The 22,969-nt window shown below is 41.2% G+C and overlaps 2 protein-coding genes across 2 annotated transcripts; both read right to left on the bottom strand.

Moving 5' to 3' along the window:
* Positions 1–3,704: 3,704 nt before the first annotated feature.
* On the bottom strand, positions 3,705–14,860 carry uckl1a (uridine-cytidine kinase 1-like 1a). Its single transcript, XM_079179913.1, has 15 exons — positions 14,638–14,860; positions 10,871–11,058; positions 10,561–10,667; positions 9,520–9,690; positions 9,146–9,217; positions 8,805–8,994; positions 8,650–8,711; positions 7,819–7,835; positions 7,515–7,613; positions 7,320–7,413; positions 5,565–5,627; positions 5,341–5,463; positions 5,016–5,123; positions 4,590–4,746; positions 3,705–3,876 (listed from the first exon to the last, which is right to left on the bottom strand). The coding sequence occupies exons 1-15, from the start codon at positions 14,679–14,681 to the stop codon at positions 3,797–3,799; spliced, it is 1,575 nt and encodes a 524-aa protein (XP_079036039.1). The 5' UTR covers positions 14,682–14,860; the 3' UTR covers positions 3,705–3,796.
* Positions 14,858–21,933, bottom strand: samd10a (sterile alpha motif domain containing 10a). The gene is made up of 5 exons (XM_079179925.1): positions 21,686–21,933; positions 19,814–19,995; positions 15,773–15,941; positions 15,535–15,675; positions 14,858–15,204 (listed from the first exon to the last, which is right to left on the bottom strand). Exons 1-5 carry the CDS (start codon positions 21,696–21,698, stop codon positions 15,182–15,184), a joined length of 528 nt encoding a protein of 175 aa, XP_079036051.1. The 5' UTR covers positions 21,699–21,933; the 3' UTR covers positions 14,858–15,181.
* Between the last annotated feature and the right edge of the window lie 1,036 nt (positions 21,934–22,969).

Below are 22,969 nucleotides of genomic sequence, written 5' to 3'. Positions count from 1 at the left end.
CTATCGTCGTTGGTTGTTTATTTATTTTTTAGTGCGTTGCTTTATTTCTCTGTAGAGCACAAAGCCAGTGGGATCGAGGATGTATTTGGCTCAGTGGGACTCTGTGCAGCAGAGAGGAGAGTTCATTTTCCTCTCGCCACACACACACACGGGACGGATGAAACAAGACTAAAGAGAGCTGCTCGAGTCCTAAAGGTGGAGACAGTTCACTGCACCACCCGCTCACACACCTCCCTCTCTGCTCAGTCCTCACCCACATCCGTGGACCGTTCATCTACACAGTCCCTGCCTTGTGGTCATATGAATCTGCTTGGGTTTCACCATAGTGCAGCTTGGAAAGCTACAGTAGAACTGATGTGTATTAGCAAAACGTCATGTCCCATCATCACTCCATCGATGAACGCTCCGTCCTCTCTCTGTTATCAGTGTTAAAAATATTGCAAAAATTGCAAAAATGTGAAGCAAATGGTTTCGCCAAGCAAGCAGAGGACAACGACACTGACGATTTCATTTGACCAAATATCCCCAGCAAACAATGTGATAATACTGTATGTTGATGCAATGTGTATGTACATTACAAAAGAGAAAGAATAATAAATATATCATCAGTGTCAAGAAATCTATCTTTTTCTATTATGTTTAATTGTGTTTTGGAATGACTTATCTTGTGACACAGACTGCGAAGAAAAAGAAAAAAAAACAGCTGCAATGTAAACATTTTCAGTGTATTGTTTGTTGTTTTTGAAGCCATGGAGCTACGGTGTGTTCTTGGAAAGCCCAGCTAAGTTAAATGTGGCAGCTAACGTTGTGTGTTTGCTATTCAGACTACAGGGTCTTGTACTCAAAAAGCGTGTAATTAAGTGCTAAAGTGCAAAAGATTGTAATGTTTTATATCAAGATTACTATTCATGAAATGTCAGTCAAGTTTATACTTTTGTAATAAAGTGGCACTTTAAAAAAAAAGATGTTTTATCTCATAGTGTCAGTTATTAAATTTGAAAGACAGCAGAATCTGCTGAAACGCTGAAGACCATTCTCTAAAAAGGCTAAATATCACAGAGGGTTCACTTCGCCGTCTACTACAGAAGGATCTTATTATAGATTCAAACAGTTTCTCCTGCCTGTAGATTCATGTCTTCAGCTCTATCAAAGGAAAGATCTTCAATCTTAATCCTCGGGTCAAATAAAGACAATGAGTTTAAAATACGATCCATTTCCTACATTATATCTCAGGCTCCTTGTTTCTTTTGTTTGCAACCTTACAACCTCATTTCACATGTGTGTGTGTGTGTGTGTGTGTGTGTGTGTGTGTGTGTGTGTGTGTGTGTGTGTATGCGAGTAGCCTCCCCATGTTTTTCCATCCGTGTGAATGTGTGTGTGCACGTGCACATGTAGTGGGTCTGAGTAGCTATGAGGGGGGGGGGGGGGGGGGGAGAAAAAAAAATAGGTCACTCCTTAAAACAAAAAGCTTGCAGTCAACATCGCAACCGTCTGCTGCATTTTCATTGGTGGGCTTGTCTCCATGGTAACAGGTTAACCTTGAGGCAGTAGTCACATGGGCGAGCGAGTCTTCTGCTGTCTTGGAGAATACCGCGTGCGTCGTATGACATCCGTGATCACAGTGTCATCCGCTCGGCGAGGAGCAGCCCAAAACAAACGTGCAGGAGATGCTGTAGGTGTGAAGATGATACAACGTTCACAGCTTGTGCGAGGTGTTAAATCTCACGGCGAGGAGCATGAATGACTGGATGAATACCATGAATGAGACTCGCCAGATTCATTGAAGGTACACGACTAGTGAAAAGGACAGCAGGATAATACTGAGCATAAGGCCAGAAACCGGCTGGGGAATCGTTATCATCACCAGCGGATCACGAGGTGTGTTCTGGTTTGGAGTGAACGGTGTGTGAACACAACGGGGGGAGGGAAACCTAGGAGGCTCAAGGTTTTTATTGCTCCTTTTGTAACCCTGAAAACATATGAATATCATTATCTTACATGTTTGTAACTGAGCTTTAACACAATGTATTCTGCACCATATCAATCAGTGAAATCATGAACAACATGTTTCTGTGACTGCCATTCATGACACCAGATATCAACACATTTCAACATGTAATAAAGTGAAGCGATTCAGGTTAGCCTGAATGCATCCTGTAGTGTATTGACACAGTGTTTTCTCAAAGGGACAAGATATAAATCACACTGAGAGAAGCTAAACGTGAGCTACACTGACCCCCTCAGGCTGTAAAGTGCATCACAGGGGGAGCCGGGCGGCCTGTCTCTGAACCCTGAGAGTCGGAGGACCGAGGATCATATTCAAGAGAGAAGCATGTGACCCTCCGTGACCTCGCTCTGATAATCTGATCCACAGCTGGTGGATCAGTCCAGAAACATAATGAAAAAATAATGCGCAGTAGATACAGAACGTGGCAGTGAGAACTGAACTAAATCTCCAAGATGTTTTCTTCTACTCTGAATTTAAGGTTTTATTATAAACTTTTGCATTTTACACCTATTGGATGTGTAAACCTGCATGATTCGGTATTGTGGTACATGTTCAATATAACATTTGACAACTACTCTTCTCTAGATGTGTTTTTATCACATAATATATATAAAGATGTTTATTAGAACAGCGTTAAGTATGAATTTAGTTATACCAGAACATATTCTTGAGCAATTCCACCAACTGTGAATAACTTCAATCTGAGCCAAGTTATAATTAGCCGCAGTTTGTGCCTCTCATGAATTAACATTCGAGTCGCAGAGTTAAACTTAACACTATTCTGATGGTGTTTCCAGAGACCTCAAAGACATCTGGATGAAAAAATATTCCATTTCTTGCATGATCAAAAAGATTTGTAACTTGTTTCTCAAGGTGTGTTGCTTTTAACTGATCCCAAAAAACATGGTGCCTGGAAAAGACTTATCTTCTTGCTCGATTTGTACAATATGAACCAAATCAGTTATGTTAGTGTATATTGATGTTATTTCATCTTTCTGTAACAAATAACATCACCATTTTGCTTGTGTTTTACAAAAAGAGCAACGAAGCCGTTAGGGTGTTTTGAAGATAAGTGAATCATTAAAATAAAACGGGTTGCACCATACGAACTAGTTCTCATGTATTAGTTTCTACAGGACTGGCAGGTGAAACTGAAGCAAAGCCAACCGAACCAACTGACAAAACTAACGTTAGCTTGTTAAAAGGAGCCGTTTAGATTTAGTGGGTTTTGGTCGACAATTCTGACCTGCTGTTTAATAATGATTTTAAATTACATTTCTTATAAATAACTAAGTATGCTGCTCATAATGTCAGTTGGGGGACTCCATGTTGACACAGTTGATTGGACTGTTTTATATGTTTGCTAGCAGCCGATTTACACATTACAAGTTAAGTTTTGATGGTGCAACCTAATTTAGTAAATTACTAATTTTAAACTTTCTCAGAGTTACTAAGTACAGGATTCACAAACTGGTGCAATCCCGGATCAAACCATTTAGTATATCTAATGTAGCTCAAAGGTAATGGCACCGTTTCACCTTCTGTATGAAAATTATGAACACTCAGTTGTAAATAGAGCAAAATATCCTTCTTTCCCTCTGACATTCAAGTTGTCCGAGACTCACCTGTTGTATAAGAGTACAAAAGATCATGTAAACAAAAAGTGAATACAACAGTTGTTGTTTTTTTTGCTGGTTATGCTGTATGCCTGAAGGAGAGGATGCACGATAACGGGAGTTTTCAAGTAGTGTTTGTATTTCCTTTCACAGTGGCTCACAGATGTGTGTGTCAGTACGACGGCTGCTCCTGGTCCTCATCACTCCAGCTGTCGGACGTGTCTGTCCCAAAGTACCGGTCCCCAAAGTCCCCTGAAAACACAGCACAGTGGGCTCAGAGCTGCTGTTCATCAGCAGGTTAGAGGCTGAAGAAAATAATGAAAAAACAGCATGAAGACACAGTCAAACTAAATGGCTGCAACGGTTGGAGGATGTGGAAATAAAGAGCTCAGTGATGGTTTTCTAAAAAGGATGAAATTGTGAGTGATTCACTCACTTCAATCAATTGGTGTAACACAATACATTGAATGTTAATCTTACTGTTTGACGGTAATGTTCAATTATGTAATTACGTGTAACTATTTATGTTTGCAAACACCAGACTGATCTATCTGATGTGCATATTGTGCAGTTTAGTCACAGTGCTGATCAAGAGCAGTGCTCGCTTCAAATCTGAAGTGACACAAGTACAAAATTAGAATCTGCTGGGACATGAAATTAAATCCGTCAACTTGAAACACAAACGTTTATTATCTTTTATCGGAAGCAAAGACCGTGGACATTTTTAGATCCTGCATAAAATTAAAAACCGTGCACCCTCGAGACGGAGTTGTGTGCTGCCAACATCTTATGAAATAGAAGTTATAGGTTTTGCACGTCACCTGTAATTCAAGTTAAAGTTCTTCCGAGATTGAGAAACTCAAAAAGTTCAAATAAATTACATTATGGACTAAATGCTCGATGCATGCCTTCTGATTTAACAGCACAGCGACAGAAAGAGTGAGAGGGTGCATGTGATGACTTACCGATACCAGGAATTACATGTAACAAATCGTCCAGACTCTTGTCCACAGCGGTAGTGATGATTTTGACCTTCGGGAAGGCGTAGGCCACAGAGTGCACCCCGAGCTCTGCCATCAACAGCGACACCAACGCGATCTTTTCCTCCTGCACCTCGTGATCCTGCTCAGCCACACACACACACACACACAACACACACACACACACACACATCACAGTCAGTACCTACCTGATGATCATCAGAGGAATAGTTGGTAATTGGAAAGAGAAGACAATATCTGCAGAAATAATGCTAAACTAATCCCACTGGGACAGAAATAAACTCCCAATCAATAACCCCACAGATGAGTAATAAAACATGTTGACTGATCAAGAGGAGACGGGTCCTCTTGTCGTCTTACTGAAGAATAATGATGTTAATATCCACCCACCAATAGGACTCGTACTGCCATCATGGCAGCAGCGCCGGTGGAGACGGTGCTGTCCATTAGGATGACATGATCCTCGCTGATGTCTTTGGGCAGACGCAGGTAATGCAGCTGGCGAGGCCAGAGGAGGAGGAGACAGGTTACCATGGTTACAAAAGCAGGAAGGGTAGTTACCACGGAGACACACATCATGTGGAAGAAGGGGAAAAAAAACAAACAATCAAAACATTTTTGATGCAATTTTTGAGACACCATCTTATCGTATAAAGTCTTGCTCTCAAGATGTGATGTGAAGGGGATTTGGCAGAAAATGGCAAATGTTTTCTACCTCTGGTTCGCCTGAGTCAAGGTTGGTCTGGATGAGGATCTTGCCAATGCGGACGTCCTTGCACACAGCCCTCAGGGCGGGCTCCATGGTCTCTCCCGCCCGCAGGACGGACACACCGGTGATCTGCGGAGACGAGGCAGTGGAGCAAGTGGGATGACAGAAACCCCCGCGGACACACTCGACTGGAAGTTAACAAGACCTCGTAAAACCAGGGCATCACTCACCCCTTTCCCCTTATAGCTGCGGCCTTCGTACTCATGGCCCTGTGGAGTCTGGACTACACACGACTGTTCGAAGACACAGAAGAAATATCATTTTATTACACAAACACACAACTCCCATATATGGAGATCTAAGAAGATAATCTATGCATGTTTTTGTACACATATAGACTCTTTTGTAGTGTGTAAACAAAGAAGTACATACGTGTGAGCATGCAGTTTGCCAACAGAAGAAGGGAAGTGCAATAGCTTGTCAAGCTATGTGAGGGCAGTAACCCACAAAGATGGAGAATGCAAACCAAACAAGTTGACTTTCCAGATCTGTGTGCTTTTATAGAGCAAGTGGCCCAATATTTAGTGGTCAGATGTATAGATGAAATCTAGTGTAATGCTACGCCAGTTTTACGAGCATACAAGTCACGAGATGCTTGTACATGTCATGGTATTTGACATTATGTACATGACATGTAGACTCAGAGTTTATCGAGTTTTAAAATGGGCAATACAAACAAGAGCATTTTTTTATCAGTCACAGCCATGGACGCCACTGGTGTTTCTGTTTAACTAGTGACCGTGTTAACTGGTGACTCTTTGCAGAACGCGTCCGTGGTTGCTGGTAGTGTTGGCAGCTGTTGAAAACAAGGACCGAACATGTAGGTGTCCTCTTTATCTACGCCCACCATTCGTGTAAATTACTACGAGCAACCGCGGACACATTCGGCTAAAAGTCAGCAGTGACCACGGTCACTTGTTAAACATGTATTATGTATTACTTGAGGCAGCGGTTAGAATATCAATACTGACAACCGAACATGCAACAACCAGACATTTGATGCTGTTAACAGTTTTAATTCAATGTAACTGGATTGCTGGGTCAAAGCCCCGCTCCTGCTGCCAACATGCGGCCGCATATGTTTGATGTCGTCTGCTGTAAAAGGGTTTATATGGAACTTTGTGTCGTGAATGTGTTAGACAGTTCTGTAGTATATGTACTGTATCACTGCCGCAAACAAGGATTGTTTGCTTTAGGACATTCACCACAAATGGCCACATAACTTTAATACCAACCATTTTCCAATTCCAATTTTAGTTACGATTGCTTGATCCCGGTTTGGTTGATGTCAGAATGGTATTAAATTCAACTTGCAGAGACTTGAACTCTGCTTTAGACACTACATCCCAGAGGGCGTTCAGTCACATTTATTGTTTGTCTGGTACGTTGTTGGAAGCTAAAACTGTGTTGAAAACACTTCCTTGTTGGTGCATTCAAACTATAACTGATAGGTGAGAGTTGGCTGCCAAAGAGCTTTGTCTTTAGGATCAAGTTTGAACTTGAAGTTGACTCTTGAGGTGTTGATTAGGAGTTTTCAAACTAGCTATATTCAGCTTCATTACCATGTGACAAAACCTGTGACAAAACCCATAATTAAAATAACAGTCAGAGTGTGATTATTATAATTATCTCAAGCAAGCTTCATGTCTCTGCAAAACTATATTGGCAGAAACTAAAACTGATGGCTGCCTGGAAAGTAGTAAGTTAAATGCCACCGATTTGAGCGGTGAGAGTGAACCGAGAGAGTAAAAGTACAGCGGGCTGTAAAACCCAAACAATGATGCACAGACCTGAGGGGAAGAGCAAGAGTCGAGGATCCATCACTACGAGCGACCTCTTTCACATACAAGTAGTCACGCTTATCCATTATCAATATAAAAATATTGATTCTAGCCACTTTAATATTCACTTTACAGTCCACCCACCTGAGACGGTAGAAACGTCAGTGCATGTTCTATGAGAAGCCGCATTAATCTCTTTGAGTAGAAGATAAACTCATCTCGACTGGTTCCTTTATTCCTGCATTACAGGAAAAAAAAAATAGGTATTAAAACTCATATTGTATGAGCTGTTACGAGGACTCAAAGTTGTATTTAAAGTTGTTTAAAGTTGTTAGGTACCTGATGATGGTGTGCAGGCCTTTGACCTGCGGCGTACTCTCCAACACGCTGAGCGTCTGGGGCAGCGGCTGAGTCTGCTGAGCGGAGGCCAGCAGCGCCCTGAGACCGAGGAAAGGTTGTTCAGATCAGAAGGTTTTACTGTGTTATTGTGCTGCACTCAAGACGACAGAGAGTAATTATTACGACCAAGCCACTAAAAGCAGACAGACAGAGAGAGTGTGTTCGGTGTGTACACAACAACGACTCAACATCTCCGATAACAATAAGCCAGAAGACGAAAAAGTCAAGATATGTGTGCGCATACCTTACACTGAGCTCACGCTGCATTAAGAGAGGGTAAGAGAGAGATGGGGTAAAACAATAAAGATGGTGAGAAGACGTCCACAGCCCGTCAGACCCATTCATTTCTGCTGAAGAGGTAAATCTTTAAACACTTGTAACAAATGTGTAGTTTCATGTTTTAAAAAATGGTGGGAACTGTAGTTTTTCACAAACTTTTTTAAACAATAAATAGTTCATTTGTCTGGGACTATTTTCTGCTGCTGATTTGGTGCTAATGAGTATTTACGGCAGCAGGGACGGAGTCCGACTCTAAAGGAATACAGAATAGGAGCGATAAGTCACCCAGTGCTACAGTGTGGCTCCAGTTCAAAGTTGGTACAGATACATTAACCAGATGTATTAAGCTCAGCTGCTAATGAATTCTTTCATTCTTAATCTCTCTGAAATAGTTTTACCTCTTTCTGACACAACGGGCCTCTGCAAAGATAACATAACACAGCGCTGTTACGCAGAAAAAATTCTGTTAACTATTAGTTGATATTTTCTGAAGGATAACGAAGAATTCATATTACACTGAAACAAAAAAAATCACCAAAGAAATAAAACAGATTTAGTAAAAAGCTATTAAACTCATGTGTTTGTTATAGTTTATTTTTTCAATAAAGATCTATGTCACAGAGAAATAAGCCTCTGTTGGTCTTTTCGTGGGATTTGTTGAGAATACAAAATACTGAGCTTGGAATCATTTTATTGTGCAAACAGTTACGAGTCTCTCTTTCTGTCTGTATGTTACAGCTTTCGGACACATGGTGGCGCCAGCCTCTCATGTACAATCAGTGTTTTGGACGCTCACCTCCTCCAGCTGGCTGTGAACATGCTGGACTATCAGATCAATGGCCACCATGTTCCCACCACCTTAGAAGGAATGACAAGAAGATGTTGATCTGTTCTCTGAAGTCAACAATGTGTCAAATAGTTCTACTTGAAGTTATTTAAAGGAAGTCTCACCTCTCGGCACGACAATATCAGCCAGCCTCATGGTCGGCTCAATGTACTGTTCAAAGGCCGGCTTCACAAACTTGTTGTATTGTTTGATGACGCCTTCAATGTCCCGGCCGCGCTCTGTGATGTCCCTGCGCAGCCGGCGGACCAGCCGAATGTCTGAATCCGTGTCCACAAAGATTTTCATATCTAGGAGCTGCAGGTGGGAAGAACAACCCCCCCCCCCCCCCAAAACGGTTCAATAGTATTCACTTTGCTACTAAAGCAGCTGCTCAAACAACAATACCCGGTGGTGATTGCTTTCACTTCACTCAGGAATTTGTCAAAAAGAAAACATATTGCCTCACCTGAAGAAGCTCTTTGTCCGCAAAAGACATAATTCCTTCAAATATTATTACGCTGGCACCGTAGACATTTTTCTGCACAAAGCGGAGAGAAAACCAACAGTCTTCAAAGCTGCTTCATGTTCAGTCAGCTCAGCTTTTTCAAAGATTAAAGCTGCAGGATGTCACTGTAGGAAACACTTTTTTTTAAACAACAATATTTTATTTAAGTTAACAATATCTTTTCAGCTTTGAAAAATCAATCCACAGAAAAGCAGAAGGCTTCACATTGTCTTCTACTTTACTAAATTACAGGATACATGTTTAATCTTTCAACATGTTTGAGTCTTTGAGGAATGCGCCATTGGGGAGTTTTCTGTGGAAACGAGACAACTCACCCAGTCTTTCTGTCTTCCGTGTGTGGTGAAATCATACACCGGGATCTTCACACTCTTGCCCTGCTTCAGCTTTCGCAGGGTGGCAACCAGCAGCTGAAAGTCGAATGCCCCCGGATGATCAAAGTTGTAATCGTTACTTGCTGCCAAAGTCTGCTCCTCCGAGGATAGAACCTGTAAAACAGAGCAGATGAAAGTTCGCTGGTTCACAGGACGGTTGCTGATATTGCACTTTAAAAGGAATAGCTCCTCATGCTTATTCAATTTGTGGCAGAGTTAAATGAGAATAACGATACCTGGACTGGTATCGATCTTCTCATGTGACTCTCTGCAAGAAAGCAAGTAAGCGAATTTTCCACCAAACGTTGATAATTATAGAGTTCTCTGCTTTCCCTCACAACATTGGTAGCTTTTCTTCTAATGTCTCTGAACATTATTTTATGTCTGCTTGTGTGTATTTAGCATTTCTCTTTAGATATGTTGTAATATGTTTGAATGTATTAGTTATGTTTTATGTTCAGGTCAGTGCTCTGTGTTTTACCGGGCTGTGAGAGAAGGGCAAAGATCTTCCCCATGGCGACAATAACGTTTTTTTCTGTCCTGTCACAGAGATCGATACAGCATAAAAAATAGTGTGGCAAGTCGTTCCCCTTTCGAGGGTGCGCTGAAGAAATAGTATTGTAATTATAATTAACATAATTAATTGTTTTACTAAGTGAAAGTGTCACATGCAGTTTGTCTCCAATTCAAGGTATAGGTGTATAGAGGTAATTAAAGAAGTGCTTACAGTGTATTATATTTCTAGATACCCCGTTATTTGTGTACTAAGTACGTTTTTCATTGGTGCCCTTTATCTTAAGTGTTACCACAACAGTTTATTATCTTAAAACTGTGACAGCAGAGCGGCACTTATTGCTTTGAGGTGTTGTGACTGAATGTGAATTTTTAATTCATATAAAATAACGAATAAATGTCATCCCACAATGACCCCACAGATAAATGATAATAATAAGAAAGCGTAAAATGCATGAGTCAGTCTCTCACCTTGTAGAAAGAATCCATAGACAACAGCACAACCCACGGCACATCCAGAGCCTCAATGATCTTATTGGCCACGGTGGTCTTCCCTGAGGCGCTGCCCCCACACAACCCTGCAGATCCACACAGCATGTCAATGGCCCATTATGTGTGTTTTTCAGAGTGTGTCTAATGTTGTCTGGCGGAATGCATGTGTGATAGCAGTAAAGTGTTTATGGGTAGAAGAAGACAGAAGAGGAAACCACAACTTGGCACGAAGGTGATGAAAGAAGAAAACAGTCAGGAGGAGTGAAAACATCATCAGTGAGCGTCGTACCGATGACAAAGGCCTCTTTTGACTGCGCTCCGTGCTCGTCATACCAGGGAGGTCGGCCGGCGGTGTAGATGGTGCGTGTGCCCGTGCGGAGCAGAGGTGGCTCGGTTTTACTCAGTGAGGTAGTGCTCTTCTTGCGCGGGGCCGCGGTGGGGGGCAGGAGCCGGTCCAACGAGTCCTCCCCGCTCCCACTGCAAGACAGTAAACAGCAGGGCAAGTTACAGCCTGAACACACACACAAGTCTACACAGTCAGGTGGACGACTGGATGGCTTCTCTTCACAGTGTGCACTAACAAAGAGCTGCCATACTTCAACTACAACAACACACCAAGAATCAGAAATCATCATATTATCTTTTGTGACGATTTGATAGCACATACCGACTTATTTTGTACATGAAATGCAGGTGTTACACAACACGTGTAGGGTACTAAACATGTAGTATGGTTGACTTAAGGTCCACTTACGAGCTTTAACCATATCTCACAGTCTTCATCAGAGCTTCCTCAGCATACCTGCTGTACTGAGCAAGCTCCATCCGCTGATGAAGGCCTTGAGATGTGGTTAAAAGCTCCAGAAAATGCTATTAAGTGAAGAATATTATTTTTAATGTGGTCTCCAGACTTTATTGCTATTGCAGACAGATATTAGGTAACACTGGGCAAGTCGAGCTTCGATTTAAAGTTTAAATAAATATATTGGCTAAATGTAGTGGCTTTAAAAAATATAGCTGGAACAATTAGTTGATTGATTAGCCAAATGACAGAAAAATAATCAGCAACTTTGAATTATAAATGTGTATAGAGTACAAGAAAATAAATGAAAGAAATGTCACATTTTTCTGTCTGCCTGACAAACAGGAGCAACTGCAGTGAACAACTTACAGTAAGTGTAGAGATGCAATTTCCCAAAACCTGCTGTGCAAGAAGAAAGCACCTTGGTGCATTCACACAAACACATTGTTGTGTGTTGCGTCAGACTGTTTATTAGTTTTCCCCTTTAAGCGGTGGGCCGCTGTGAGGTCAAATACAGCTGCTGTGCCACTTAAAACCAAAATTGGAGGTACTTTATGTTATATAATTCTACTCTACTACATTTCAGAGGAAAATATGTATTTCTTACTGCACTACATTTATGTGACAGCTGTAGTTACTTCACGGATTAATATATATATATACATATATAAACAGCTATAAAGTTATATATAGTCATACATTTATTAGGGTTTTGTAAACACATGTTGGTTGTGCACTGTCTTGTGTTGTGTTGTGTACTGTCTCATTACAGTAGATATACTTCATACACCCAAAAGGGCCATTTCTCCACAATGACTACGATTTGATACTTAAACATTTTCATGCAGAAGTGGTACTGGAGTATTTTTACAGTGTGGAATTGGAAGTAAAGTATCTGAATACTTCCTCCACCACTGCCTGGATTGTGTCAATGCTACTCTAACTATGGAACAAATAAAAGTCAGCCAAGCTGTTGCGTCACAATCTGATGCCACCTGTAGGGACACCTGCATTCCCACAGGCAGTAATTAGAAATCAAAGTAGTACCTCTGTTCATTTTCTCATTGTTTGTGATGCACAACTACATACAAACCGAAGAGACACTATAGACAATCCTCTGTGACTGAGCACAAACAGAACACACCAAAATCCCTGCAGACTAACCTAGATCCAGCACTTCCTCCGACCTCTCAACAAACCCCTTTTTACGGACTTTATTTATAGCTCACACATGCACAGCGTGTTTGTGAGCTTTGTGGGGGGGGGACTAGCATCCTGCCTGCGCTGAGAGAAAACAACAACACAAACAGTCAGATCTTACCTGCGGTCAGACCTCAAGGACCAACAGCCAGAGATTCTGGCTCCTGCGCAGTCGAGCAGAGTCATGTCTGCTTTAGACAACAACCTGCTACCCTCCAGCTCGCCTGTCACAGCAGCAACTCAACAGAGTAACACTGACCAAAAGTCAAAAAGGTGTTTAGTTTGGTTTGTTTGTAGTCTGCGTTCACTGTGTCCAGTCACAGTCTGCATCTATGGAGACTAAACAATCATCTGAAAAATCTCTCAGTGCTGCTGTCCATGTGCCCTCCTTTCTGTGTGTGTGTGTGTGTGTGTGTGTGTGTGTGTGTGTGTGTGTGTGTGTGTGTGTGTGTGTGTGTGTGTCAGACACTAAGAGGATCACTGTAACACTGGCAGCAACGTGCTGCTTGGCTGGTATTAATAGAGACACTGGTAAGCAAAAGCAGGACGGGACGGCCGTCTTCTGCTGATCCTTCCTCTTAGTTACCTCATCAGATGTGTTGATGAGCCCAAACTAGTCGTATTGTAACAGGACGTATGAAGTATTCAGATGTCTTGTTTTGTTTGACCAACAGTTCAAAACTCCAAAATATTCAGCGTACAATTACATAAAGCAGATCATCCTGATATTAGGACTAATCAATGAATTGACTAATCGTTTCAGCCCTAACCAGCTCTGCCTTTCCGAGTCCTAAAGGAAGGATTTTCTTAGTTTGTTTGAGTCATTTGTTGCCATTTCTTTTTTTTTCTAGTCAGGCAAAATAAGCTAATTTATTTATACGCCCTATTTTCCTCACATGGTTGTACAATCTATATAATGTACAACACCATCTGTTCTTAGAGCTCTTAAAACGAGCAAATAAGGCCAAAACGCCAGGAAGAGCAACAGAGAAGGGTCCCTCCTCCGGGACAGATAGAAGTCACATGTTCACACGAGAATAACAGCAGAATTACAGTGTGAGAAACAGAATACAAAGTAGCAATACCCCATTACGAAATACTCCATTACAAGTCCTTCAGTCTAAATTTGACCTATAGCGCATTTTCATCTTAAAAAAGTAATTCAAATCAAATTTAGATCCAATTATTATAACATCACCATGACAGCAGTACTTTAACATTTCATATTTTAAGTACATTTTGAATCACTTATGTACTTTCACGTAAGTCATATTTTGAATTTTGGGCTTTTGCTTACAACGTCTTTTTAATGGCGTAGTATTGCTGCTTTTACTTTAGTAAATAAAGTAAGTAAGTAAAGAACACGACACAAAGATTGACTTAAAGTAAATACTTCTTCCACTGCCTATTGGCAGCAACATACAGACAGGGAAATAAAATAGCAGAGGGTTGAAAGGGTGATATTTACATAAAGTGTGTATGTTTCGAATTCATTTAGAAATAATTATATATATATATATATATATATATATATATATATATATGTGTGTGTGTGTGTGTGTGTGTGTGTATCTTTTAAGGTTACTCTAAATCAAAGAACTGAAAAAATAGACAGAAACATATAGAAAATCAAATTCTATCTTCTATCTAAAGACTAAATAGACTTAAAAGGTTTATTTCTGTATATTTTAGGAATATTCTGGTATTTTCTTATTAGTGCCTGTGACTAACGTCTGACGTCAACGTGTAGCTCACCTACTTCTGAAGAGCTTCATGTTTCCCACACATGTGATGGGTCTACAGCCCCCGATATGTCACTATATAGTCCGATGAATTAATACTAACAGAAATGGGTTTTAATGTAATAACATTAAATGTTAGAAACGAAACATATTGGATGCTTTTGCTGTTTGGAGGAGGGGAGTCAGTGTGGTTAGCGTTACATGACCGGATCACGACGCTGCTGCCGACTGAATCAAAATAAAAAAAACACACGAATAATTTCGGTACACAGATTTCAAACAGAGGTAGAAGATACGAGGACCATCGTGTACCTGTCCGAACGGGACGACATTATTCTCCTGCACTCCGCTTCCATGGGGATCCTGCGACCTCGGAGCCGGCGGCATCAGCTGGATTCCTTCTTATCCGTGCCGTGGGATTATGGGTAATGTAGTTTATCATCACGTGCTTCCTCACAACTGCATTTTCTAGGGTAACGAACACATTCCTGGCATTTCAGCAGGCATCTGCACTAAAAGCGTTGATGTGATGATATTTTTTTTTATTTACTCGTTTTACTTTTTGACATAAAAAAAAAAAGCTTCACAGAGAGAGAAAGAGGTAGAGACAGTAAGAGAGAAATAGTTAATAGAGCAATACATTTACAAAGCAGATTGTCTCGGTGCTTTCCCATCACAGTTCATTGACAGTCCGCAAAGATTGTGTCAGTTCGTTGTGCAGCATGAAAAGCTGCCAACTTCCACTCAACAACATAACTCGCTGGATGGATTTCTCCCACAGGTCTGATTCACATTTGAGTTTATTTGGGGTAAATATCCCAGAGTCCCACGGCATCCAAATCTTCCAGCAATCTGGCTACGATATTCTTCCGAAGGAACCTGTGAGTGACAGAAAGATTAATACGTTTTGGATTATTCCAAACATTCAAATCAAACATTTTGGGAAACAAAGATTGATACGACTCATGTCTGTATTGTTGATTAGAAGCTACAGCCATCAGCAGGTGAGCTTTTAGCACACAAGGTAACACACACCACCTACCAGCACCTCAAAAGCTTATTTAATTTGTACAAAAACTGAGATTTCATATTTCCATAGATTTATATTAGTATAAATCTCTCTGTTGTATATGTATATCTCCTTAAATGTCATACTATTCCTTTAAAGTTGAGGTTTGAGTGTGAAAAAGTAAAAACGCACACCCTCACCTCTGCTGAGCAGCTGCAAGTTGCGTCCCTCCTCCTGCACCTGAAGCTGCAGCACCTGTTGCAGCAACTCCTGCCGAAGTGTTTCTTGCACTAGTCCCATCCTCTCCAGCTTCTCCCCATTCAGACGCAACAACGCGCGGCCTAGAGAGTGAGAGCAAAAATAAATGTTGCTTTTATTTTGGGGATTCTTCAATCCACTCTCCATTTGTACGTGTGCTGATGATCTTCGCAGTGTGACCTGTGATGGCGTGCTGGGAGAACGCCTCCACGTAGGTCAGGTAGTTGTGTGGACAGTGCTTCTTCAGCCATTTACAAACATCTTGTTGTGTCCAGAGCACGACGGGGCGGATCAGGCTGGGCTGTGTTGGGCTTGTGTGATATATCCCATAGTTGTCACTGGAACGGTACTGCAGACAGACAGGAAGACATACGGTTAAATACAGCGATGGACACGAATTAGAAGAATATTTCAACATTTTGGGAAATACGCTGTCTTGCTGAGAGTTAGATGAGAAGATTGACACCACGTTTGGACAGTAAACATCAAGCTACTGCAGCAGCCAATTAGCTTAGCAAAAGACTGTAAACAGAGGGAAACTGCTAGCCTACCGACACCTCTAACATATTAAAATGACTAATTGTGTTTTTTACGGCGGGGTACAAGATGCACATAAGCCTGTACATGAGGGACTGACAGGATCAACCCTCTAAACAGGTTTGAAACTCATTAAAGCACACAGGGACGATTGCGATCATATGCACAGCTGGAGGAGCATATAGGCCAGTGTGATCATGAGATCCAGCTCTTTAATCTTACAAGAAGTACAGGATGTAAAGCTATGGAAGACCAATCAAAATGGGCCTTTGATCAGTCAATCAGTTTTAAAAATTCAGCAGGTTCAGCATTTCTCAAACTCAAGATGTTCTTATATGCAAGAAAGTGGTGGTTAAAAAAAAAAAGAAAGAAAAAAGGCTGGCGTAAGATTTGTGCTGGAGGTCTGCATAATTTGTCAGACCTCTATCTGATAAAGGAGGATGTGAGGAGAGTATGTTCCAGCTACGAAAGAGTCTTAAAAAAACAATCCCATTAGATTTTACGTGTCAATTAATTAGAAGGAGTACTCATCTTCGGAAGCTTATGTTTCAGTATTGTGCATTTTACATTGTAATAAGTTGTGTCCATAATCTCAGTATCCATTCCATGATCTAATGAAACACCCAGAGCCATAAACAATAACCCTTTCCTCTTTGGGAAATATATATTTACTTAAATATATATACTACTCCAACATAATGAGTTATTCTTCAGTACAAAAAATAACAACATCTTACGAGTAAAAAAAAAATGTAGAACAGTCGGTTCAAGCGTTAGTTTTATCACCTTGAGTAATATTGTCTAGCACAACAAAAAGGAATTTAAATAAGGAACATAATGTTTGTGACTTTACTGGCCACAAAGAGAAGAACAACAATGAATACAATGTTATACTTAAGATACTCACTACTATGTTTCATACAAAATGACACTACAATTAGCATTTATTGTAGAACTAGTTTAATACAAAGAACAGTAAAATATCAAGCAAGAGTGGGATTCTGTTTCGTTTTGTTTTTCAACGGCAAAAAGTAGTGAAATATACATACAAAAATGTTAAGACTATTTATACAAGAAATTGAGTAACTGCATAAATAACTATACTATAATATAATATATTGATGAAGATGTCTTTGTGGTTAGTGAAATATAAGTTGTTTTAAATTATTTAAATTCTCTAATGATGGTAATATGATGTAGAGTTTGTACCAGATGGGTTTTTGAGTTATTGGTTTGAGTCCTTTTGTGAGTGGTGATGTAAGAAACGTTTTGTATCATTGTCATTTAAATACATGTGGACTTCCAGAAGAGGAGCTACTGTTGTTGTTACAGTACAGAGAGCTAATGGGGAGCAAAATAACAACCAAAGAAAGACGCATTCAGAGCAGCAAGTCTGAGTCGATATTTTTCGGCCTCCTGAAAGACTTCCAATCCACCATGGTCGTGGGAATTTCTTTTAAATGTTTGCTTTTATCTTTATACTTCCTGCTCTACACTTTAAGAACACCGGGTTTCCTTTCCTTTCACTCTTGTTGTGAGGACAGCGTGCCTCACTTCATGTCCTCAGAGTGTTTAGGTGCTGCCTAAAATGCTGCATTGTTGCCATTTGTGGGTATGTGAATACTTGGACTTCTGAATTGGACCTTTGTATAGATGCATGTATTCTGAATTATCACACAAAGGACCAGTGCCAGACAGTACATTCAAGACTCATTTCAATGCCTATGAAATGTTTCACACATTTCATAGAAAGCAAACATTTTCTTAAATTCATCAAAAACAAATAGTTTTCAGCGTGTCAAACAGACAGCGTTCAGAATGCAGTATTGTCCCCCAAAAAACCCATGTCGTCTTTTCTCCTCGGGCTGCGAGTAATGATTTTCATTGTTAACTAATCTCCCGATTAATTTGTTGATTAAGTGACAAATTGTTTGAAAAATAAAATGTCAGACAATTGTGAAAAAGGGCCATCACAATTTCCTTACGCCAAAGGTAATAAGAAAATAGCTTGTTTTATTCTGAACAATAACAGAAAATAAAAGCAGCAACTCCTCATTATTTAGAAGCTGGAATTAAAGATTGTTTGGCATTCTTGCGTGAAAAATGGCTCACGGTTATTATTTTCTTTCAACAACTACTGAATGTATTGTGTTGTAGAGAGAGACTGTAATGAGTGTTTACAGCTTTTTCTGCTCTCATACCAACATGTGCAGTACATTAGTGACGACTCTGTGGTTGCAGAGTGCATGAGGGTACACAATGTAGAAAAACAGTAAATTAAACTAACTGAAAGATAAAAAGCTGAACTGTGGTAGAAGTGAAAGTACTGTTCACATGTTCCAGTGCAGACACAGAACACTGATTAAGTTTATGTTCCCCAAAACCAAAATAAACCAACCACTACATTATGTGCGTCCAAGAGGATTGAAGCAAACAAACAATGCATTGTGTACAACTCTGTTATCAGCCCAGCCCAGTTCTATGTTTGCAGCTTTGGCTTCAGCTCATTACCGACTCTTTCATGGGGTGAAGACAAAGACAAGGGCTTTAAACGAGGACAGTTTTCTGCACACATGAATTGTCCCTCTTGACAGCGAGCAGACAATGCTGTCATCAGATAACGAAAGGAACATCCATTAAAAAATGAAATTAAAACTGGACCAGAAGGGCTACTGGAAGTGGATCTGACGACGTTTCACATAAAGAGATCTTAAAAAATTTAAAAAAGGCTTTGCACAACTACAATCCCAGACTGTGTACCATCAAGTATTTGATACCAAACTAAAGTCTGTTTCTTCCTGCTCTCAGTCAACAGTGCTGCTGCAGCACAGTGCGAGTGTTGGAGGGCCGGTGCTATTTAAAGCCACACTGTACTAAAAGGCTGTTAGAGCCCACCAACCCGCTGGGGAGAGAGCAACTTCCATTCTCTGCTAAGAAAGTGTCCATTTTCCACAATGTGTGCCGACCGGCCACATCGGCCAGACTATGACGTTTTTTCTTTCTGCACAGAAATCTGAGAGTAGAGTTACTGAACACCACTGGGGATCATTCCCATGTATAGTCATACATATAGATATAATTATAGAATGATTGTATAGTCAGCATTATAATTGTTTTGTGTAGGAATGCAGTGGGGCTGACTGAATGATCTCTGACTCCATATGCTGCAACCACTACAGATACAGATACTACTTTAAGAATTATTTTTGGATCAATCCAAGTCAGGATTTCTGTGATTTAAAGTCAAAGACAAATTAGTTTTTAAGAAAAAAGAGGGTGCTGATACTGCTAACTGCTAACTATTGGGCATATGTTTCTGTTTATCATAAAAGTGTGTGGTTGTGGGTAATAACCAGACTGTTAAAACACACAGCAGCTTGTAGTCCTGTAACCTCACCAATCATATACGTTAGTCCATAATTTGAATAACGACACAGAATAACGTAGGGAGTGCTCAAATCACATATCGGTACCTAGCAATGGCTAACTACATCAAGGATACACTGATTATCTAACAAAAATTCAAATTTTAATCAATATTGCCACTGTGTTTTGTTGAGCTTAAGAAATAAAGACGTCTCCTTGACAGTGGAGGATGAAGAAAGCCCGAGGGGTACCACACAACATCAGTTCATGAACCTGGTGTGCCACTGGACATGTTGAGGTCACGGATGTGTTCAGTACCTGCAGGGCCTCTGTGCCCGGCTGCTGCAGCAGCTTCACTGTCCTGCCTCCTGCGGTTTTCTGCCCACGTCCGTCATGCCAGGTTAGGTTCCCACCTGTCCGTCGACTCAGCTGGTGCTTGAAGTCCTCCGGCAGAGCCCTGTACTCCACAGCTGGCCTGCAGAAACTGAAACTGGATGCCGCTGGAGAGTTAAAAGCAGGGGGTATAATGATTAGATAGCCGGATCTGCTCGTAACCACTGACAATGTAAAAACAGCATGAGACAAATCCCCCAACTTTGCGTGACTTGCAAATAACCCACCTGAACACCCCGTCACTCAGGGATGATGTCATTATGAAGGGCCTGCTCGTACCTGCTCTTTTGAAACTGAGCAGGTATGAGGTAATGTTCAAAGTCACCTGAGGCTGTACAAGCTCATGGGTAATTCACAGAAGTCCTAGTTCGGGTAACACTACTACTCTGTGCTTGTGAGGCGAGCCGAATTCTGTTAATTAATGCCGAGGCCTGCAGGCAGGCATCCAAACCCACTCAACAGCAGGTGGCTTCCCAAAATCCAGTAATTAAAGAAAGTGTGTACTACAGTAAACATGCTGTTACTGGCACAGATCCTGGCAGCGAGCTACGGGTCATTACTGATTCATGTGCCAGATTTGAAGAATTTTCTTACCCTGTTTGAAGGTATGTGTGCAGCTGTGCTTGTGTGCTTGTGTGTGTGTGTGTGTGTGTGCTTGTGTGTGTGTGTGTGTGTGTGTGTGTGGGTCGACGTGCATTTCCAATATCTTAAATTGAGAAGAGAATTTGAAAATAGGATGTAACGAGAGAGACTGTTGGGGGGTGTGAGGGTTTGAGGAGATGAAAGAGTGTCTTTTGGTTTTCTAGCGCCGTGCTTCTCCTTTCTGTCACTCGATATCTCCCACTGAGAGCGGAGTGAGTCCTGCAATCATCAAGGCGAACCAGCAGCATCAGATTATTATGAATAAAACTCTGTATGCCATTTTTGTTTCTTTGAGGTGGAACTTTGACGCTGTGTGCTTATGAACTCTCCTACAGTGTTATTACTCCCCCCAGGCTGCTGCAGTAACCATAAATGTGCCCCTTCCCCGGATTAAACACATCTAATTAAGACCACTTGTCAGACTGAGTTTTTTCCCTTCCTTTAGTTTTGTAGTCTATAAGAAGAAGAAAAAAGGTCCTCATTATAACTAGCACACATATTAACGGCCAGCACCGGATAGAAAAACTCTTTCATGAACAAAAATCGTACTTAGCATGCTGTGGAGTGTCTAGCCTGCATGAAATGTTTCACTGGGTATTTTTGGTTGAATCTGCTCTGTAAATTAAACAGAGAGCAACACATCAGCAACACGAATTTTCACCAGAATTTGGAACACAGTGAGTGTCCAATTAAGAGTAACTTCAATGCAAAAAAATAACTGACCACAACAACAGTCACACCACTAGACTGATACTGGTCATTTCTGGTGGGCTGTCCGTTTCAGCACCAAGTCCTCGACCATCAGCAGACCACCCTGCTCCTCTTTTATTAACACCACCATAACGTCCCTATAATGTCCCTATGACATTCATACAGTTTAAAGAGTTCTTACTTCCTACAGTGTTATGGATTTAATGTAATGTTTTCACTTCACACTGTAGCCTTTGTACTTCCTCATGCAGTTACTGGATGGTAGTCTATAGCAGGCGTTTTGTCAACAGACGCACCAACATACCTGGTAAACCGGTCTCACGAGTAGGTTACTGAGTGAAACTAACAAAATCCAGCTCCATGCGTGCTTTAAGTTCAAGTTTCCATTGAATGTAGGTTCTCTCTAATGACATGTCGACGTCTTAATTACAAAAAGCCGCCTACCGTCCACAGCCATGGTGTTTCCGTCCCGTAGTGGATCTAGTCAGACTCCCATCATCTCCGGTGACCGACACGCACAGACTGCGGGTTCCGGTGGCCGCCTCTCTCCGTCTCCGCGTTTGTGTTTACCGACAAAAGTTTCCGTGAGGTCTGGCAGGAGGAATGACGCTCCACATTCTCTCAATTCTTACTGGGAAAATGCCTTCAACCAGCTCACGTCGTTCACCGGTGCTGCCGTCACTGAAGTTGTTGGGAGACGCGACAGGAATGTCCCCGAGCAGCTGTGCGGACTGGTTCCGCTGGCTCAGGCGTGCGCGCTTGTGTGCGTGAGTGTGCGCGCAGTATGTGGTTTTATATCTGTGCCGTGAGAATCAGACGCGCGGCTTTTTCTCAAGAGCCTGCATGAGCGCAGTGAGCTCAAAGTGCAGCCCCGGGCCCTGTAATTATCGCAGCCAGTGGAGACTCTGAAAAACAGCCGGATGAAAAGGCTTCTCATCACTGCAGCATCCCGCGTGTAGGAATTCCCCTTTGCCTTTTCTTAAAGAAAGGAAGCTCTGTGCACGCCTGTGGCAGCGGGCCCTCTCTGTGATGGACCCTCTATGTGGGGTTTGTCCAGAAGAGCTGCAGTACGATATCAGAGAGCACCGGCGCTGCGCAGTTACTAAATGGGTCACATACACAATAATGTCCTTTCTTTGCTTGTATGTTTTATTATTATTTTCCACCACAATAAAATAAAAAGGAAAATGAAAAAGGGCCAAGTAAAAAAAACTTGTGGTAGCGCGTTGGCTCAACATATCATTGTAACATAACTGTAAAAGCATCACATTTGGCAGATGTGTTGATATATTGGGAACAAAAGTGTAACTCCAGCCATCACAAACGTACAGTTACGTGGCAGACATTTTTCAAAATGGCCACCAGCAGTGGATCAAACTTTCCTATCCCATAGCAATAACAGACATCCTAGTAACCCTGAGAATAATAAAACGCTCACTCTCAATTCTAGGGGCTTTTACAAATTATCATTGTATTATATTATAGTTTTATAAAGTGCTGCGAATCAATATCAACAGCTCTTGTATTACAATTTTATACAATTCCATATATTGCATCTACAGTAACTCCCTCTCCGAAATTGGCCTCCATTGTTGTTTACATCAAAGGGCAAACCTGAATCATATTTATAGTGTTCAACTCTGATTTCTAGTCGCTCTAATTGGTTACAGGTGTTTTCACCCCAGGTGCATTCTGCGTGCAGGTGATTGATAATTGAGTGTGGTATTT

The sequence above is a fragment of the Pholis gunnellus genome (genome assembly GCF_910591455.1).
Source record: "Pholis gunnellus genome assembly, chromosome: 2".
In the NCBI taxonomy this organism is placed as follows: Eukaryota; Metazoa; Chordata; class Actinopteri; order Perciformes; family Pholidae; genus Pholis; species Pholis gunnellus.
The sequence above is the reverse complement of the archived record's forward strand: the minus strand, read 5'-3'. Positions and strand labels throughout refer to the sequence as shown.